Source organism: Gobius niger (genome assembly GCF_951799975.1).
Source record: "Gobius niger genome assembly, chromosome: 4".
NCBI lineage: Eukaryota > Metazoa > Chordata > Actinopteri > Gobiiformes > Gobiidae > Gobius > Gobius niger.
This window is the reverse complement of record NC_136855.1, coordinates 29432536-29453160: the sequence shown is the minus strand read 5'-3', so window position 1 is coordinate 29453160 and position 20625 is coordinate 29432536. Positions and strand designations below refer to the sequence as shown.

The following is a 20625-nucleotide window of genomic DNA, read 5'->3' as shown; positions in this document are numbered from 1 at the left end:
GCCACGTCACACGACTAGGCATTAGTCACATGCAGAATGATCCCTTTGCATATAACATAGAGACGAATATATCATCATTTATTCACAGTGTGGCAAGTCCAGATAATTTTTCCAACAAATGAAGGGCATATGGTGATTTTGCCTGGAGGATGGAGAAAAGGGCAGAAGCCGCTTGAATGTTTGTGTCCCTGGCTCTTTGTGCTGTCATTTCAACACCAGCTAATGGCCTGTGCTTACTCTGTGCCTTGACTTCTCAACCCATAGTGACAGTGAAAGACGCTGTGCATAGCACTGTATTGTGCGCCATGTCATCCATGGAGCAGAGGGTGAAGAGGCGGGCTGCTACAGACAGGTAATCCATAGCTATATCAGCTCAGAAACACAAGTTCAGTGAACTGTTTCAATTGAGAAGACACCCAAAGCTAGCAGGGTCTGAGAGACAGCAGAGGTCATGAAGAGGTTATGGTGGGGTGAGGGTTTGGGACACGGCCCTGTCAGTACAGAAGAATCCTCAGGTCATTGGGAAGAAACGTTGAAGACACATTCGTCTGTCAGTGCACACAGAGCCCACACAGTTCAGGCTTTTGTCGTAAAGTCCTGAGTCACTGAGTCAATAGCCAAAGAACATGACACAACCTGTCACAGTCACTTGCCATCAAGAGGAACATGGAATGGCATGCTTTCCATCTCACTGCGCAGTGGCCGGAGCAGGACCCTGTCTGCACTTAGAAACAGGAGCCCAATGGCCTCATCACATAAAGAGACACTACAACCTGGCCATAAACACGAGCGTGGCTCAAAGCACTGGCACAAGGTGATTCACCGGTCAATCCAGAGACCTGCTATTATCTGCTCTGTGCGCTGTGGTGCTATGAAGAGGCTGTGCATAACCAGAGGGCTTGGATGACAGGAAATTAGATCATGGCAAAGCACAAGCACATTTCGATTAAACGCATGTCAGGATGTATCTTTGCTTGTGATTCAGAGGGGGAGAAGTGACCGTTTTGACCAAAAGGTGAAAATGTACCTTTGGAGTGCAGCATACAGGATACACGTGAATACTTTGACCACAATCAAGAGACGATCATTTTATGTTAGAAATAAAATATTATATTTAATATGTACAATAAACATACAATCATGAAATCCTATTCAAGAATATACACCTACAACATATGGTTTTAATAGAAATCCATGTTATAAAAAGAATAAAAGCAATAAAGCTTATCTGAAGTCCCTTAGTGATGCTCTGAAAAAATAGGTGATATTTTATTTCTGTGCCCTTTTTTAGATGATCTACTTAGAGCCATGAAATACACACTTTAAATATCACCCACAACAGACTGTGAGTAAACGAATCACTCGACCCGTCACTAACATGGTTAGCACATGGTTTTACATAAATCAAAGGCAACATGCTGCCGAAAGGCTCAAACCAAAACATCTATCGCCACATGAAGGTTTTCTTCCAAAAGTAGCATCCATTGTATGTAGAAGATAATATCAAATTAAAGGGAAAATCATTATGAACCTATTTACAAGAGGGCTACTGACTTCAAAGGCTCAAGTAAACTAGTTCGGCAGTAAACTTGTCATCATACATTACTTTATCACTAAAAGTCAACTATAAAAGTCTACTTGCTGTAACCACAAGGCAAGCTCCTCAAAAGAGAAAAATAGTATGTAAAACAACTATGCTCAACACAAGGCAAAACATCAGAAGCACATTAAGGTGCCCAAATGAAACAGTCCTGTCTGCAGCACATACACCACGGAGCAGGAGCAGTCGCTCCTGTCTCACTTTAGGCAACCACATGTGTTGGCTTTTTCTGTTACAGAGCACAGGGTGATATGGCACAACAAAGGCTCCATCAAAACAAAGTAGAGCTTCTTATTCAGGCACAGAGCAGGACTGCTGTCTGTGAAGGTAATACTACACCAAGCCTTTTCTACTAGCTCTAAAGATAGATTGTTAGAATTGTTATTTTTAACAGCTATTACATCCTAAACAATATTGATTTCTACTGGTAGATATACAATATATTATAGAAACTATATTGGGACAATCCCAATGATATGGTTTGAGGAAGTGGAGGGATACCACAGAACGCTACATACTGAAGTTGTCACGGAGCTCAAGAGTGTTGAGTTCTCTGCAGGACATTACTGAACACTGTACGCTGTCACTTGGATGGTACTAGTATGTACAGAATACACACACATTGAACAGTACATATATCAAGTGCCATCGGCTTGTCCTTGAAGGTGGTAGTCACTAATCAGCAGGAAACAATACTTCCTTCAACAATCCTTTATACTGAATACAGCTTTTCTTAGTTTATGTCCACGTATTCTCAGCTTAATTTGTGAGCTTTAAACGTATGCTTTGGCATAGCTCGATATTGATCTAGGTCCATATGTTTATATTTGTGAATGTATGCAAACAGTTATGGATTGTAGTGTGGTACTGTAAAATTTGAAGAAAAAGTGAGCAAATGAAAATACTGCAAAAATATTGCACAATGGATACTGTGTGTACCCCTCTTTCTTGACCACAATAGTAATAACAGTATGGGCAAATCGTCAAATTTGGCCTTCAGCTGAACTGCATTAAAGCTGACCAATGTTAGACTCGTCACACAAGTTGGAGTCAAGACAGAACATGACCATCAAACTTCAGTGTGACACACTGATATAAAATGTATTTTTTCTTGGTCATGCAATGGTGGCATGCTTAGAAATAATATTATTTTTTAATAATTATTAGGGTTGAATACAGTGCATCATGCAGCGCTATGTCTGAGAATCAGATCTGAGTGCAGGGAATAGCTCCAGTCGGTGCTGTATGCTAATGCGAATGCTCTCTTTGTTACCGCTGCGACTGTACAGCCCTCTGCCCCAGGGCCCGTCTCCCACGGGACCACCTCTGTTTAGGCCCACTGCTTTCTGGGTTGTTATTTATCATGTAGCTATGTATTGCGCGCATTACTGTTGTAGAGCACACCCCCAAGAGAAGCTTTACGCCACGATACAGTCCTGCACTTCGCTCTGACTCTAACAAGTGTTCAACAGAATTGCAAGGTGGTTGAACCAGTTGAAAGATGGGGACACCAGGATGGTTTTGAAGTCAATCCTTCATTAGAAAGATTATTCAGCTGGCTAAATGTGTAAACAGAACAAAGCCAGTTTGTTCCTATTCTCCATTAATTAAAATGTCTCCATAGCTGTGAAAAATGAAATGGCCTTGTGATCTCACGAAGATAACATGAGTAAAGGGATAATTACAAAGTAGAACAACCTTCAGCAAACAAATGCCTTTTGAAGAACAGTCCTTTTAAATATAAAAAGCTCCACCAATCTTTGCATAAAAATAAGGTTAACTCTCATTTTTGGGTCAATTAAAATGACTTTCTGGCTCAGAGGGTGGTGCACAAAGCGGAGAGTGCTGGGTCACACTGGCTCTGTTCACCGTCTCTGTCTCAATCAAAAAGGCATTTTTTTCTGACTAAAACATTCTTTCATTGATTTAAGTTTTCTGTTACTCTCATGATATAGATATAGTTCAAATAAATATATGCCAAATAAGCGTAAAAAAAAGTTATCAAAAAACAAAAAGCAGCATAAAGAAGGCTTAAATCTCCCTTTGTGAAAGTGCACTATGACTGAATGTTTTCAAACCTTTATCAAAAAGATTCTACTAAACCTTTGTATGCATTTCCTCTCTGAGAACAATTGCACCTGAGAAGTACTTCTTTCTCAATGAAAGAAATAGTTAAACTAAGATACTGTATATGTACACATATTTTCAAAAAACAAAAGACAAGTTGAATTAAATACTCTCAAGAATCTGGCTTCAAAAGTGACCAGAGCGATGACAAATCCTCTCTTCTCAATACTCTAAGAAAGCTCTGAAAATACTTTGCCCATAAGAAAAGGAAAAGCGCATTGTTGCTGTAATAATTTAGGTGACAAAATAATACATACTTTATGTGGACTTTCAATACTCTTAAACACAAGCGTGGCTTGACTCAGTCAGTGCAGACTATAGAACTGACTCCATGTTGTCACTGGCCTCGTGGTCCTCCAGGTTATATATGAACTTTGTCCTGTTGACTGGGTTGTTGGTGATCTCTTTGCCCAAATTGTCCAGTGTCACATTTGAGGAGAAGAGTTCAGTGGGTGTGAGATAGCCCTCGCTGTTCTTGATGTACTTCCTGTAGTTCTTCCTCAGACACTGCCATGTGGTGGCGTACAGCAGGAAGGCGGAGGATTTGAGCACGATGGCGATGCTCACATACAGATGTCTGTATGACACGTTGTCATACAGCATGCAGGCACCTTTCTCTCCACACACAGAGCTCCAGAACAGGCAGGTGGAGTCAATGCCCATCCCAAAAATCAGCGGGGGAGGAATGAAACCTGCACAACACACATGAGGTCAAAGCCCCTGACTGGGCAGTCTTATCCAAGCACAGAGCAGTTATAAAGAACAGGCTGAAGGACAGTGCTAGTTTGAAATGTAGAGAAGTCATTCTTAGGCTTACCTATAAGTCTGAGGAGCAGGAACAGCACTCCAAGGGCATAGGACTTGAGCTCGGGGCTTACAGTTCTGGGGGGAAAAATATAAGTTAATTTATGATGTAAATAAATATGATGACAAAACCCTATTGAGAATTTAGCTTCAAGCCGATCACTTAACCCACACTACTGCAGTGAAGCTAAAGTATCACATTCTATAAACAAGACAAGTGCTCCCTCTAGTGGTCAGAAGTTGAACAGCCGATGTCTGACCTAATGAGGATGATGACTGAAGGCGTCTGGGCCATAGCTCCTATCATGCTGCACACACAGATAACACAGAGGAAGGTGAGGAAAGCCTGCTGACAGCCTGGACTCGGACACTTTCCAGGTAACGCCACAGCCTCCTCACTACTGCTCGATACACAAGTGCAGCCTGTCAAGTTCTGGAAAAGACAAAACAAATAAGCTACAATGACAAACAAACCCTACGCCAATATATATAATGAGAGTACATGAACAGCTTACTCGTTTGGTGCAGCCAGCGAAGCAGGCGGAGAGATAGGTGACTCCATTGGAGCCACACACAGGGCTCACTGATGCTGTGTAGCAGTTACAGTTACTGATGCATGCAGACTCAGGCCCTTGCCATGAATGTAATGTCCTGTGGGCAAACACCATGCAAGTTATCTTTGAGATAAAACTAGGGCAAAGGAGAGTTTTTCAAAATAACAAGATACACTTGTACACAAGGGGCCTGATTTACTGAGCGTCTGCACATGTGCAAAATAGAGAGTCGCTGTAAATAAGCTCACGCTGTTGTGTCGAATTGTTGTTGTTGTCGTTATCATATCTTATTTTTTTCTATATTTCTTTATGCATGCTCTTATAGTCTTATAGTTTTAAGTTTGTATAGTTTATTATCTAAGTCATGTGTTACATGTTTCATGTTGCACAATTGAACTGAAGAAAAAAAAAATCCGAGTTGTGAACTTGTTCAATAAAAACAATTCTGATTGTTCTAAAGAGCAGGTGCAGTGGAGATTATTATCATTAAAAGGCTGTGGCACAAACTCATTTATGTACCAGATTTGTGGTACTAATAATATAAACAGTTTCTATGATAAATCAGGTGCAGCAAGCTATAAAATCCCATAGGCTACAATATACCTGGAGCACGTGACTTAGTAAATCAGGCTGACAGTATTTATCTAAAACTAGTTACCTGTACAGTTAAAGATTCTAATCAATCTGAAAAACCTAAACTTGATGTACTTACTCATTGACATAAGCAACCGTAACTCCAGCCACAGGTCTCGTATCACAGCCCAAAAAGAGAAAGGAGACATAACAGGCAGTGGAAATAAGGTTGACTAGCATGGCCATGCGAACAGCACCCAGTGCTGACAGGTTCAGCTTCTTCACCAGTAGTCCTCCAAGGAAGATACCCAAGCATGCACAAGGGATGGCTGTCAAACCTACACCAAAGGAAGAACAATGTTATAGTATCTGCAAAGTCCATTAACCTTAAACTCGCATGTTTTGAGCTTCTTACCAAGAAGCTGATTGGCTGAGGAGGTGGTGAGATTGAACTGCTGCTCTAAGTATTTCCCCAGAAAAGCAGCAAAGCCTGCAACAACAGCTATCTCCATGCAGGCTGCCAGTGTAATACAAGTGAACACAGGGTTGGAGAGAAGGTGCCTGGTTACCCGGGGTATCACTGCAAACAAGTCAAAGAGACTGTTCAAGAGCATGAACCACTTGTACACTGAAGCATATCCCATGTTCCTGCATGCAATGTACCTCTCAGGTGTTGACAGACTGACAGGCCACTGTTTAAATCAAAGCCATGCATGGATCTATTGGGTTTGTCCAGAGTGAGAGAGGACGGCAGCATGGCCTGCTCACTCTCCCCTCCAGAGTCCAAGCCCTGCTCGTCCAGGGCCTGTGGGAATCCGAACATGAAGAGAGCTGACAGGAAGAGTAAGGCACTGCACAGGAGGAAGCCGGCCCACCATGCCCCGATCCAACGAGGGTCGTCTGGGGTGATGTCCAGCTTACCTGAGGGCAGACATAAATCAGTCTAATGCAATCCATTACAGCTCCCAGTAAAATCAAAAGAACATTAGGAGATGCACTCACTAGTGTCAATGAAGACTGCATCAACATACACTTTGGTACAGACAGATCCGAGAATGAAGCCGCACGCTGGACCAAACACCAATGTCGAAAATAAAATACCTGCAAATTAAAAAAGGGAGAGATTAGGAAATAAATCAACAGTATAGCTCTCCGCATCCCGTAGGATGTAACACTTCAGCAGAGGGCAGCATTGAGTAAAACCCCCCAAAAAATTAGAAGCATTTTCCTTTGTATTATTCTCTCTATGGTAGAAGGGGAACGATGACAAGTTTAGAAATAAGGGATTAGTGGTCTGATGTTGCTACTGAATGTTTTTGAAAGCCAATATAACAGCACAACTAATGGACGAAAAGAGCCATAAACAGGAAATGGGGTCTGAATATTGGCTGTGCACGCAGCGGTTTTATGAGTGCGTGTCAGTTTGTGTTACATTAATGCCTAGTGCTGTGCTCTTCTGATGCAAGGAACAACAACACGTTTAGCCTCACAGCCTGCAACACCCCAGTGAAGCTGCTTTAGTCTCCATTCGGATGAGAAGCGGTCAATACTCTTCTGAAGGATGCAATGATTAGTGCTTTATCACCAGTCCTAAATCTAAAAGACAAACGGCAGCTTCATTTTTCAAAGCAAGTGCTATCAATGCATTTCAATGGGCAGAACGAGTGTGGAAGAAAAATAGTCTCATCCCGTCCGCGCTGGTCAGCACTCAAAAACAACCTCAATGTCAGCACAAACGCAAATATTATCTATAATTCCTTTTTGAGATATTTTATGCCAGGGATTTATCGAGTTGGTTAAAAGGATTCAACACCAGAGCTGACGCAGCCGCACTGTGATTTAGTGCATCAGAGGCCCCAGAACGTGTTGGGCAGCATTCTAAAAGAAGTCCCATACATTAAAAATAAATAAAAAAGTATATGTAAGTGACGACATCAGGACCAAAGAAGTGAAGTTGTGGTTGTAGCCACGCGGTGTGATTCATTGCATATCTCTCGTGAAAGTCGGTTGAGATGAATGAAGTGAAGTGGTCAGGACCGGACTGACACAGGGTCACGGCCACAGATAATCTACTGCTCTGCCATCAAATCACACACACTCAAGCCAGCTGCACTAATCCATAATGTATGTGAAACAGACAGGCCAATACACGCTCAAACACTCATGGACAAGACCCAGTGGAAAAGTGTGGGGTGCAGCCATCTGGTCTCCAAACACCAACGCTCTGAAATAACACGGCATCAATGAAAGCAATTGTTATATTTCATTTTTAATTTTTCTTTTTTTTGGTTTGTTCTGAGTTTTTGTGATAAACAAGATAACCACACCACAAAGCATTTGCATAGGTTTTCCAAGACTGCTAAGACATTAAACACTTGTCCTCCTGCTCACTATAAAAACACAAGATAAGTCCCACAGCCATAAAAGGCAACAGCAGCAGTGGCAACAAAAAGGGGGCTCTTTCTTTTTTTTAAAGAAAGGACTCTCCGACCTGGGAGGGCAGCACATTAATAATTTCTCACTCAGAATTACATTATGAATCAGTTCAATCACTGGCATTTTGTATCTTGGCAAAGGTGCACATAAAAGACAACCTGGCGGCTCTGAATGGACAGGGCATGCTGACTCGACATGCACTCCTTCCTCTGCTGTCAGTGGCAGACTAATAACTTCACTGGAGGAAAAAAACATTTTGCTGCAGTGGACTCAACTTGCAGCCTCATAGTGCTTCATTACACACATTATAGCGATGAAGAGGAGCAATGTTATGAGGCCAGAGAGGAGCTGACCCAGCGGCAGAACATGCCCCTTAATCCCACAACTGTACACTTCTCCTTTACCACTGTATTACTGTTAGGTCAGACAGTTACTTTAGCCTGTGGTATCAATCGAGTAGTGTCCGGTAATCAATAACCCAATTACAATGTATCTGCAAAGGCCTTTGAAGCACATTACGTTTATTGAGAATTATACTTCATGAACATGCTTTAATGTCCAGTGTTCACCTCATCTCTGAGGCGTACTCCATCGTATTCATTTAAAAAAAAAAGTACTAATTTCTAGTCTGACAGCCTACAAGCGAAACAAACATAATATAATCCACAATCCACAGGCAAATTCAGCCGCTGACCTTTTGTTCACCATGCGAGTATTGATCTATTCTCTGATAAGGTTCATGTTCACGATCACCTCCACTAATGTGGTTCGTTTACGCGAGAGCTACACTTTAATATTTAATTATTTAATTGAACGTATTTTTAGTAACTTCCAAGCACTTGCCTGTCATTACACATTTATCAATCGATTCTTCACCTGACTCGTCAACAGTGCTGCAAATTATACCGTTCTGTGACTGCAGATAGCAACAGGAAATCAGGGTAGGTACAGACAGTATCGTATTCTGGACAAATTGTTCAGCCCAACAAATGAGCCTGCACTTGCATTGTTAGTAGTAACCATGGCAATCAATGCCTAGATTGTAGAAAAGCAAAGAATGAAGGGGGAGGATAAGAAAGGAAAAGAAAAAACACCAATCTGTCAGTGTCAAAGATAGATGCAGGGTGTTGCTGTTACTGTAGAACCAAGGCAATATCTAAATGTGTAGGGCTCATTCTCGGACGTGAGCTTATCTCGTTCGTTTTTAATAAATATGTCAGCAAACAGTGCGTAAGGGACTATCAAACTGCAAACAAGATCCTGTAATAAACCATTGCAACATTTGGGGAATTTACAAAATGTTATTTATATCAGGACAGAAAATCCTAAAAGAAATCTCAATGGACATAAACACGAGGCATGTGGTTGAAGTTGGCCTTTTGCCATGCGGGGGGTAGCTTTCACTGTTGCATGTTGTGCTTGCCTTGTTTGCCCTCCTCCCTCTGCCAGGGCTGCTGCTGACAGTAGAGTACATCAAAGGATGCACTGAAACTACACACCTCCTTGGTCTGCTCTGAAACACAGGCACTACACTTTGCTATACACAACAACATCCATGCAGAAATCTTCTCTTTGTTTTGTTTTTCACATGCTGTTTCTAAACTGCTGCTTGGCTGCTCCAGCAAACAACAGTATTTAAACCTGATCATGATATGTGACAAACTGGGACAGAGTTACAGCAGTCGGATTTAAATGTAGGTAAATCAAATTAAAGTGTTATCTCAACAACAGTGACCTCACAGGGCTGCAAAAACATTTAACAGAAACAGTTTGGAAACAAATGTAATGTCGAGATCAGTGGTTTTCAACTGGTCTGACGTCAACTCGCATTAATTTAGCCAAAAGCCTTAAATGTGATTAAAAAACAATTGATGGAAAAATATGACATTGCTCAGCAATATTTACTGTATAAGTTCACTGAAAATTCCAAAAATGATGGTCTAAATCTGAAGAAATGAAATATGCAGAGTTTATTCTGCTTTTGTGGCATTAAAATATAGTATTTGGGAATTAAAAATGGCTTAAAAATAATTAAACTTGACATGATTCTGCCTGTACGAACGGTGAATAAGCCAAAAAAGCTGAAATTATGATCAAAACAACCCAATAACAGTCATTTTAACAGACTCAAATAGTGATTCTATACCTTTTCTGTACATAAATAATAACACATGTTTTCTGGGAAAGGCTCGAGACCCACAGAAAACGGTTCCGTGACCACTTTTGGGTCCTGAATCCGACCCACCAGTTGAGAACCGCTGGTCCAGATGAACAGTGAAGCGGGGCATTCCTCGACCTTAGACCCTCCTCAAACAGTGGGAGAAAAGACAAACCTCGAGGAGACCCACACTGAACCACATGAACCATGGACGGACACATGGCCCAGATCCCTCTGCAGATAAAGCTGAAGTAAATGTAAACCCACTAATGCAGTGGTTTTCAAACTGTTGTGGTACTTGGGATTCTTTAGATGTTTGTTTTGTTTGTTTGTTAACTTTATTGTCCCCGTAGGGAAATTTGTTCTCTGCATTTAACCCATCCTTCGATGCCGCTGGGGCAGCCCGTAAGGAGCAGTGGTCGACGGCCGCGCCGCGCCCGGGGACCCATCTCCATGATGTGGAGCCAGGCTGATGGTCAGAATCACCTGGCTGGAGGATTCACCTATTGCACATGTTTTTAGTGGTAGGGGAAACCGGAGTACCCGGAGGAAACCTACGCAGACACGGGGAGAACATGCAAACTCCACACAGAAAGGCCCCGTCCTGGTGGGAATTGAACCCGGGACCTTCTAGCTGTGAAGCAGAGGCGCTAACCGCTGCGCTACCGTGCCGCCCGGCAGACGTCACACAGGGTCATCTGCACTTTTAGACTGATTAGGGATTATTTCATTTATGCTTTACTAATGCATACTGGTGTTTTACTGGTTTAGACTCAATTTAGACATGACATTGTGTAATTTATTTCTATCTAAGAGCCTTTTGGACCCAGATGAGTCCAGATTTAGTTTTGATTGAGGCCTGTTAGTACTTTTATGAGGTGCTTCATGATTTGACAAGTTTGAGAAACACTGCACAAATGTGTTTCTTGTAACGATTCTCTAAAATATATATATATATATATTATTATTATTATATATAATCAATTCATGTGACATATGTGTTTCTATTCAGTATATGCTAGAATATTCTCCATTTAATGTGATGTAGAATGGCTGCATTTTTCCACAACATAGAAATGATGACAAACTCTTAAACAGAACATGATTTAGAACCACAAATTTTCTTTGAACATGGCTTTGTGGTGCTTCCCATCATTGTTACTCACCTATATACAAGGAGGAGTCCTTTTTGTGGACATGATCATCGATGTAGGACACCCCCAGCGGCTGGACAGGTGTTGCTCCAATGCCCAGCAGGACCTGGGCCCCGATCAGCAGCAGGTACATCATGTTGGTGTTGGCTCTGTTGCCACAGTTAAAGCCAGAGTCTCTGTTCTCTGACCTGGACCTATTGGAGCACACATCCCTGCCGTCCTCAGCGTGCCATGAGTCGCCGGCCTCATACTCATACTGATGAGTCAGGAACTCGGGGAGGGCCGAGAGCAGTGCCCCGAGCGCCATGACGATACCACCACAGCCGATGAGGCGAGGCCGATGGGCTTTGGCGCCAAAGTAGCTAACAAACAGGATCAGAGCAAGGTTGCCGATCTCAAAGCTGCTCGCAATGACGCCCACATCAGCACTCTGGAGATTGAACCGTCTTTCCAAAGTCGTCAACACACTGACCTGGTGAAGAAAATTTGAAAAAATAATAATACACCATCAATGGTGCATTGATCACCAACACACAATCATTCATATGATTGAAAGCCTTTACACCAGATAGCCTTAAGTTTCACTAAACATTGACTGAACTGAATTATAAACCCAGTATCTCTGTTATGTTCTCTCAAATTCCTCCCAACTTCCTCTAGGCTTTTTACAGCTTCAATCAACAATAAAGCATGATTGATACAAACTGTGTGTGTGTCACCACCCATCATACTGTAACATATTATAGTCTACCATCCTTCCCTGATCCCCTTTCTCATAAAAACCTTGAGGCTTTCCTGATGCCAACCTGCAAGAGGCAAATGCTCATGTGAGTGAACTCAGGCAAGAAACATGACACAGCTGCTCTAATTATGCAACAATATCACATTCTGCAAACTACAATGTGGTAGAAAGTAATTGGCAATGAAGCCATAATCTTTGAGAATTCTTGCATAATAAACTGTATTTTATAGAGATGGAAGAAATGTATTTAAATAATCTAGCATGAACTGTCACAGGCTAAAACAGGGTCTTATATTTGACTTACTAAGGCAATTTACCAAGTGAACAAAATGAGTTATAGTCTAAGAACACTTATGAACTCCTGAATCTCAACACCACTGGTTTCATAGCTTGGGCCTAGTCTGTCCTTCAGTGTCAAAGAGCTCCTCTATTATAGATGATGGAGCGGAGCAGACTGGATGGGACCTCCTGGTCAGCGTTTCGTAACCCGTTCCCCATATAGCGACTCACATAACATTATCCCACCACGTAGTAGTCAATACAGACGGCGCAACACGCTTTGTGTCATTCAAATGGTGCATAGGCCCAATAAGTCAACATGACGCGTAATGATGACCATGTCAGAGTATTAAAATGGAGCCTATTTACGCACAATTATGCCACAGACTATTCGGATGGAGATGAACATAGACCCTGGATGCCGGCTTGAAACATAGGCTAGTCTATTTAATGGCCTATAGCCTATAGGATTGGCTACTCACCAAATATGCGCCGACGGTGCCTTGTGCCAACATGAGCGCACACTCCGACACCAGAAAAATCTTGATGTTGGAGAAACAAGAGGTCTTCTTGTGGCTATCATCTTGCTCCGGGTCGTCAGTGCTGCTCTGCTCGGTGCAAATCTGGTTTTTCACCTGCATCCTGTGGCTCAGGCTGCGGGCGGCTCGGACAGCATGAAATGAAACGGGTCTAGACCGGTGAAGACCATCTGGTTCCGATGACGAGATGCACCGCAAAACAGAGTCTGAGAAGCCCGTCTCGGCTGGATATTCAAGGAACACTGCTGTCCAGTCAGCACAACGCGCAGTCCGCCAGACCTTAGCTACATCATATCTGAATAGCAGGCCACGAAAGCACGTCCGTGATCACCATGTCCAGCGCACAGAGGGCACATAGAGTCAATAACGATTGTCCTAATATGACACAAGGAGTTCCATCTCTTTTTTTTAACGACCGGTTCCTTTTCTTTCTCTCTCTTTTCTTTTTTTTTTTTTTTTACCGGTACCTACCAAGCCGCAATCTGCGTCCTCCAAAAGACAGGATGAGACTCCTCCCCCCGCTCAGACACGCTCTCAACACCACCATCCACAGACCGCGCGCATCAGCTGATCTGAGCAGGAGGATGCTGTGCTCTCATCTCTGAGTAAACGCAGCGCTACACATGCTAATGGGGAGAACATTGATCGGCTACAATATCAAAGCAACAACATGGAAAGATTTGGACAAAAATGCTTTTGTTCTTATTAAAGTCGATCCCTGTCACGTGGACTGCTGTGCTGATATAGGCCTACTGACATTTCCCGGTTTATTTCAGGATCCCTCATTAAAAATCCATGAGCCTGTAAGGCAATGTCTGCATGTCTCTAGTGATGTATGGCCAATACATGACAGTCAGCATGTCGCCTATGTATTTAGCCAATAGTCTAACTTTTGCTAAAGCCTGAGTCTGACACACAGATCTGATCAGGACTGATTCAAAATAGGCCTATCTGAAGCAGCACAATCTATCAGACAAAGTGTACACTCAGCAGGGAAATGGTAGACTCATTGAGAGTGGGTGATTTAGGGTCCAGTGCTTACTGATGCAATGCAAGCCAAATGAGGGCATTATTTGAAGATGTCTCCCAATCTCAACAGTTATGATGCACTAACACTTCTCATTTAGCTAACAGTAAACAAAACAATATACAGCCTACTTGTTGATTTTTGACTTTCAAGAGAAAGTGTGTGTTTAATATCTTAAGTCTGATGCACAGCTAAAACACTTTGACTACAGGGCCACTGAGAGCACAGGCCGATGCTGTATTACTATTAAGTTACAATACAAAACCTTTTGATTGTTATTATTGTCAGGCCAAAACCTCCTCCACACTTACAAAGGAGTTTATCTTTATTATATTCACCAAATTCCCATTTTACTTCATGAGTTTTGTTGGATCATTCAGTCACACAAACTCATTTTATAGACTTAAGAGGTAATGATCAGACCATCTCTCTCATGTCTGAAAGTTTGACTTCAGGTCCAGACACATCCCTCACTCATAACTCCATCTTACCCCTTCCTATTGACTAAAGATGGGCTCTGATGTCTACTGTGAAGCGCTTTGTGACTCTGTGTCTGTGAAAGGCGCTATACAAATAAAGTTTACTTACTTACTTACTTACACTCTATATGATCTCACACACAACACCTCTCCCCCCAGATTCTACAGTATTTTGATGCTGCATAAGGTTCCAATGGGAACAGAAAAGCTGCTCAGAATATCGTCTTTCACGTGTAGAAATCCAGTCCACGATGCAAAAACGAACAAATCAGCCTCAAATGCAAATAATATCCAAAAGGACAAACCGCAACTGTGTAACCTGAGCATCGTGTAACTGTCAAAGCCCATTGTCCAGAGATTTATCCAACCATACAACAAAAATCCTCATATCATGTGTCCCGCCCATGGCCCCTTTGAAATTTAACACTGTGTTTAGTTTTTTTCAGTGAAGAATCAACATTAATGAATCTCAGCAATACTTTGTTCTTTAGTCTTAAGTTTGAAGAAGCTTTAGGAAATAGAAACCATTACAGTCACTCAAACAAAATAACTTGAAATGTTGTTTATATTGTTAGTTGATGTCATTTAAATATATGGTTTGTAATGTCATTATTTTTGAACATTATGTGAGGAAACCTTTGAGGGCTGGATACTGAAGTGTATATGGCATGACGGGCCACAGATCAGTGGTCAATGAATCCAAACATCCAACTGAGTGCATTTAAGAGAGATTTGACCGTTCCCCACACCTTCATTATGCCAATGTGTGTGCCAGTTCAGCAGCTTGAGGGCCATCAAAAGTTTAAATACTTTTATTATGTAAACTGTAATATGAGGTCCCGCACAGCAGTTATTTGCAATTGTATTTATTCATTTATGTGCAGAGTCGCAGTACTTTCAAATTCTATAAGTGAAGCTCTGGTCAGGTATATAATGTATCCATCATGTATTCATTGTATTAACTTAATCTTATTCTTAAATCTTTTTTCCCCCTCTTTGGACCACGATTCTGAGTTCCTAGTAAGAAAAACTATTTCACAGGACCACACTTGGCTCCTTGGGCACCCCTGCTTTAAATAATCTTGCGACTCCCAGTTTGCTTCTAAAAAGGAAACAAAGCTAAACTGTTTCTCCTCTGCTACAACACTAGATGGCAGCAAAGTCTCTACTATAGCTGCAACGTCAAACGGCGGCTTCATTGTCTTCTGTATATTGTCATGGCCGTGTTTCTTTGTGTATCCTGAAATATTGCAGCATACAGGACGGGCTGTCCATTAAACCATCATTTTGTTAAAGTAAACTCATCTGCACATGCAAATCCCGAGCTTCTGGAAGAGGAAATGAGATTCTTTGCCGCGTGCCCATAAGGTCTTGTTCATAAGGCAACACAGTGTAACATAATCTAGACTATATTATAGTGACAATGTACAGCATAATCTTAATATCTCTTCAACCAATATACGATCTCTAAATGACTGAATGGTAGAAATGTTCAAATCATGATTTACTATGTTCTGAAATCCTGCATTTTCGTTGCGTATTAACAGTGAACTCTAAAAAAGCAGCCTTCAACATAGTTTTCTTCACACTTTCTCTCTTCAGGCTGACATTTGATGAGTAATTATGCAGAATCTCCCCTCACAGTTCTTCAATTTATGGGAAGAGGGAAAACAGGCGATGATTTTATCACAATAATAGCATTACGTGTGTGGTTTACTCAGACATGCAACATGAATATTAACATATATGGCACAAAGTTAACAAGGTTTGCGTTATACAAAATAATGTGGATATTTTTTTACATAGATCTACCTTGGCTTATGATTGTCAGCACAATGAGCTGATAGTAAGTTTATTGGTTAACATTTAAAAAGATTGTTAGATTTTAATACAGTGAGTTTCAGAAAGGTGTTTGTACTTGTGAAGTCCTTTTGGGTACACATTATGCAGTCCTTTGTGATTCATGACATTGCAAGAATTCACCAAGGAGTCGATGAGCAAGAATAGAAAGCAACAATTTGAGAAAGATTCTGTCTCTGGACTCGTCATGCAAACATGGTTCACTTTATGAAGCTTTTTTGTGCGTAGTTGACCACATGTCTGGCTCCTCCAAGTGCTTAAATCCCTCACCGACCCAAAACATGCACAATAATCCTCCAGCTAAGTGATTCTGACCATGAGCCGACAGCTTAAGAACTGGCACTAGGTACTGAGTGGGAAATTAGTGACATTTCTTCATTTCAGTCATTATCTTAATCTTAAATAAATTTTATCTTTAAAACAAGACAATGTAAGCTGCACTTTTGACGCCGACATTTCAGACCATCCAGCGAGCCTCCTCATGGCAGGTGTTTAGAGACGAGGACGTGGAAGGTGAAGTCCAGTGATGTCTGACATTACCGTTTGTAGACACTTGTGATCTAAAAGCATGCTCATATTTAACAATATATAGGATTATATCGGATTGGGGTAAATTAGATAAAGTATCAACAAATGCAAACAAACCAAATGATTTTATGACTGCCCCACCCTCAGTACTTTTGTCGTTGAAGACCCCTGTACATTTTATGTGTTCTATCTTTAGACTGTGAGATTATGTGTTAAATATCCAGATAGAAGGAATTAGTAACGACTGTCTCGGGGACTAAAAGCTTTCTTTCTGCAATCTTGGCACTTTATCAAAGGCTCTTTGAGACAAAGTGCATTAAGTATAGTGATGTAGATTTCAAAGAAAAGAGAGGGAAAAGGTCACATCAACATCTGTTTCAAGATTTAAAGTTTCTGTAAACTTATTTATGTATTCTTTCTATGAAGTTACCTCAAAGGCCAGACAGAGACTAAATTAATCAAGCTGACATGAAGATAGAAACATCATAATGCTTTACTCCTCGTGCATCAGTTGACCTCACGCTCCGTCCTTCCCTCACTCGGTTCACACTCGGTGGGAAAACCGCCCCAGAGCGCACTGTAGGTCCTGATTTGATGAAGCCAACAGATCAACATCATCTGCAAACAGCAGAGATGAGATCCTGAGGGTCCCAAACTGGACACCTTCCGGTCCCTGGTGCAGTAAACCAGGACCAGTAGAGGACAGATTGCGCCTCTTTTGATTTGCAAAACCTAATGCTAAAATTTAACAGAATCTCTCTCCTGGGGGTGGCTTCTGTTTCAGATCCTTAGTGACTTATGGACGGCCTCCCATCAGCCCTAGGAAGTGGATCCTTCAAAATGATTCTCTTTGCGCTCTCTCTTTTCTCCCACTGTGTTTTGTGTTTCTTTTCTGTGAAGGAGGCACGTTTAATAAAAGGGGCCGTCTAGGGCAACTATCCGTCTCAACTACCCAATCTACATTTATTTCTGTTTCACTGTTTGCTGTCATTGCAGGCTTGTATTGGCACAGCCCTTAAGGCAGCTCCTGTTGTGATATTGGGATGTACAATTGTTTTTGTTAGATTTTTTTTTAATATATGAATAAGTGATGAGTAAATAGAACTTTAGAAGCACTGACCTAACATTGTAACACTGTAGATATGGGAAGAGGTTTGTTTATTTTTCACCTAAGAGTTCTGTAATAAGAGCGGACAAGCCCGAGAAGGATCAGTGAGCAATGAAGGAAAAGGCAGAAGCAGCTGAGAAGAGATTTATTTTATTTGACCAAATTGGACATCTTTCAGGAGCAGACAAGTCTTACCAGCCCAAGACAAAACAAACAGACTCATCAAAAACGGTTACAACTGACGGACGAAAGTGCACACATCCTTTTCTTTGGGATTTTATTTTGGGTGATGCACATACTTGGTTCATTTTGCAAGGTCAATCAATGATTTTCATGGATTGCCTTTATTATCTCAACCTGCCTAGTTGAGATAATGTTATCAAATATGACAAAATATGTTGGAAAAGGGGTGGGTTGAAGTGTGACCTGATTCAGTCCTACCCTCTTTCTATTTTTGCAGGTACAACAACAACCTGTACAACTAAGAAACACAATATTTACACCAACAATTGTTTTGCAAGATATTAAATTTCTTACATAACATACACAACTCACAGCCATTTAAGTGCAGTGACAATAATGGTACCGTTTTTTAAATTATCATTAAATGACTTTAATTCATTGTCCCTTTCCAGCTCTGTGGTGCATGAACATTGCTTGTGTGACACATTCAAGCTATTCCATAGTTTTACTCCACAAACAGCAAGGCAGAAACTCCTCCTGGTGGTTTGGACAACTGGAGTTTTGAAATTCATGCGCATTTCCTAATTATCCAGAGCGTTGTTGATTTCTGGATATTTTTTTTTTCTTTAATTCATTCAGTCTTTATATTTGAATAGTTTAGTGGTGCTAGGCTAGCGCTAGGCTAGTGCATGTCTATGGTAACTAGTAGCCTGCATTAAAAACCTCTTCAAAATCATGGGGTAGTCCATGAAATGTTGCCATGTCTGATTTGTAGAAGCTCCTTTGTGAATTCCATTTGTAGTAATGCGACCGCAGGTACACAAACTACTGTAGATCCGGTAACCCAGCAGATCACTCCGCCGCTGAATATAGGTTCTTTTAAATGCAAAATGGTTGTATTAAAAAAAAAATTCAGTCAACTTATAAGTGATTTGCCTCAGGTGCACTGTGCTTGGGTCAGGTTTTTAATGCAGGCTGCTAGTTACCATAGACATGCACTAGCCTAGCACTAGCCTAGCACCACTAAACTATTCAAATATAAGTAAATAAATATCTGCATGAATTAAAAAACAAAAACAAAACAAAAAAACAGAAATCAACAACAGTCTGGATCACTGGGAAATGAGGCCCTATGTCAAAAATCCTGAGATATCCCTTCAATCTACAGATTATCAGGATTCCTCCTGAATCCTGAATACTGGCATTATTGGGGAGAAGTAGTTGAATAGATCCTCCAATTTGAGGAGATTTGACTTTAAGAAAAGAGGCCGAGTATGACCTCTATGTCCTGCATCATGAATGACAAGAACTGCTCTTTGCTGGAGAATGACAAGTGAAATTATAGTACAATCAGTTCATGAAATTGATACACATGCTTTATAATTCGATACATGTTTTTCCCCACAAAGGCCAGAGTTTACAATAGACAAAAAGGTTCCTTTAAAGGGGGCCTATTATGCAAAATCGGCTTTTTCAAGCTTTACATCATGTTATTAAGTCATTCCCTCATTAAAACCATGCCTGAAGTGTTGCCTTGGCACATTCACGTATTTTCGAGTAATCTGTAAAAACTCTGATGGCGGCCATTTTAGGGATAAAACGCCTGATTCCTTCAGGAAACGCCCTCGACCTCCAGGATACGCCTCCGACCTTTCGTCACCAGCCGAGTATCCAACCACTGCTCCTCAGCAGAACCCCCTCCCCGCAGTGTCCAGCCCTAAGATGTAAACAGAGTCATCATGGAGGTTTAGCTTCATGTGTTGTGAACCGGAGCCACAGCAGACTTTTACAAAGACACACATCAGTGTTTCTGTTACCGAAACACCCAGGATTAAAACCGGTGACAAGAACACTTATTTCAGTGTCTGGTTCTGCGCTGGGCCTTGATGATGCACAGAGCCTCCGGAGAAAGCTAATGCTAAGCTAAACCTCGAGTCATCACGTGAAAACGAGAAATATGCACACATAAAGTCAATAAAACCACCACACACATAAAGAACCGTTTAACAATGATCACACACGGAGCCAGGCTTGTTGATTTGGAAGTTTATTGCTCACATTTCATCTACAATGGGTCATAGCCGAGTGGTTTTCTCCCGGAGCTAACAAGCTAGCCGCGATAAGCTAACGGGAAAATTCACTGAATACAAGCATATTATGCATTGAAAACGTCACTAAAACAGGCAACTGCTTGAAGCAGCCTTTATGATGATCACACACGGAGCCTGGCTTGTTGATTTCGTAGTTTATTGCTCACATTTCATCTACAGTGAGTCGTAGCCGAGTGGTTTTCTCCCGGAGCTAAGGCACTATTAGCCGCGACAAGCTAACAACCTTCACCTTCACAACATTCATTGAAAACAGGCAGCATATTATGCACAAATAACGTCAATAAAGCAGCAACTACTCGAAGCAGCCTTTACGATGATCACACAATGAGCCTGGCTTTACACATGTGTGGTTTATTACAGACT

General features: G+C 41.4%; 1 protein-coding gene across 1 annotated transcript; it reads right to left on the bottom strand.

The window, feature by feature from the left end:
- Positions 1-1140: 1140 nt before the first annotated feature.
- On the bottom strand, positions 1141-13634 carry LOC306961800 (solute carrier organic anion transporter family member 3A1-like). Its single transcript, XM_079554708.1, has 10 exons — positions 12910-13634; positions 11419-11878; positions 6661-6759; positions 6322-6579; positions 6074-6238; positions 5798-5996; positions 5047-5182; positions 4792-4964; positions 4545-4609; positions 1141-4419 (listed from the first exon to the last, which is right to left on the bottom strand). The coding sequence occupies exons 1-10, from the start codon at positions 13066-13068 to the stop codon at positions 4043-4045; spliced, it is 2091 nt and encodes a 696-aa protein (XP_079410834.1). The 5' UTR covers positions 13069-13634; the 3' UTR covers positions 1141-4042.
- Between the last annotated feature and the right edge of the window lie 6991 nt (positions 13635-20625).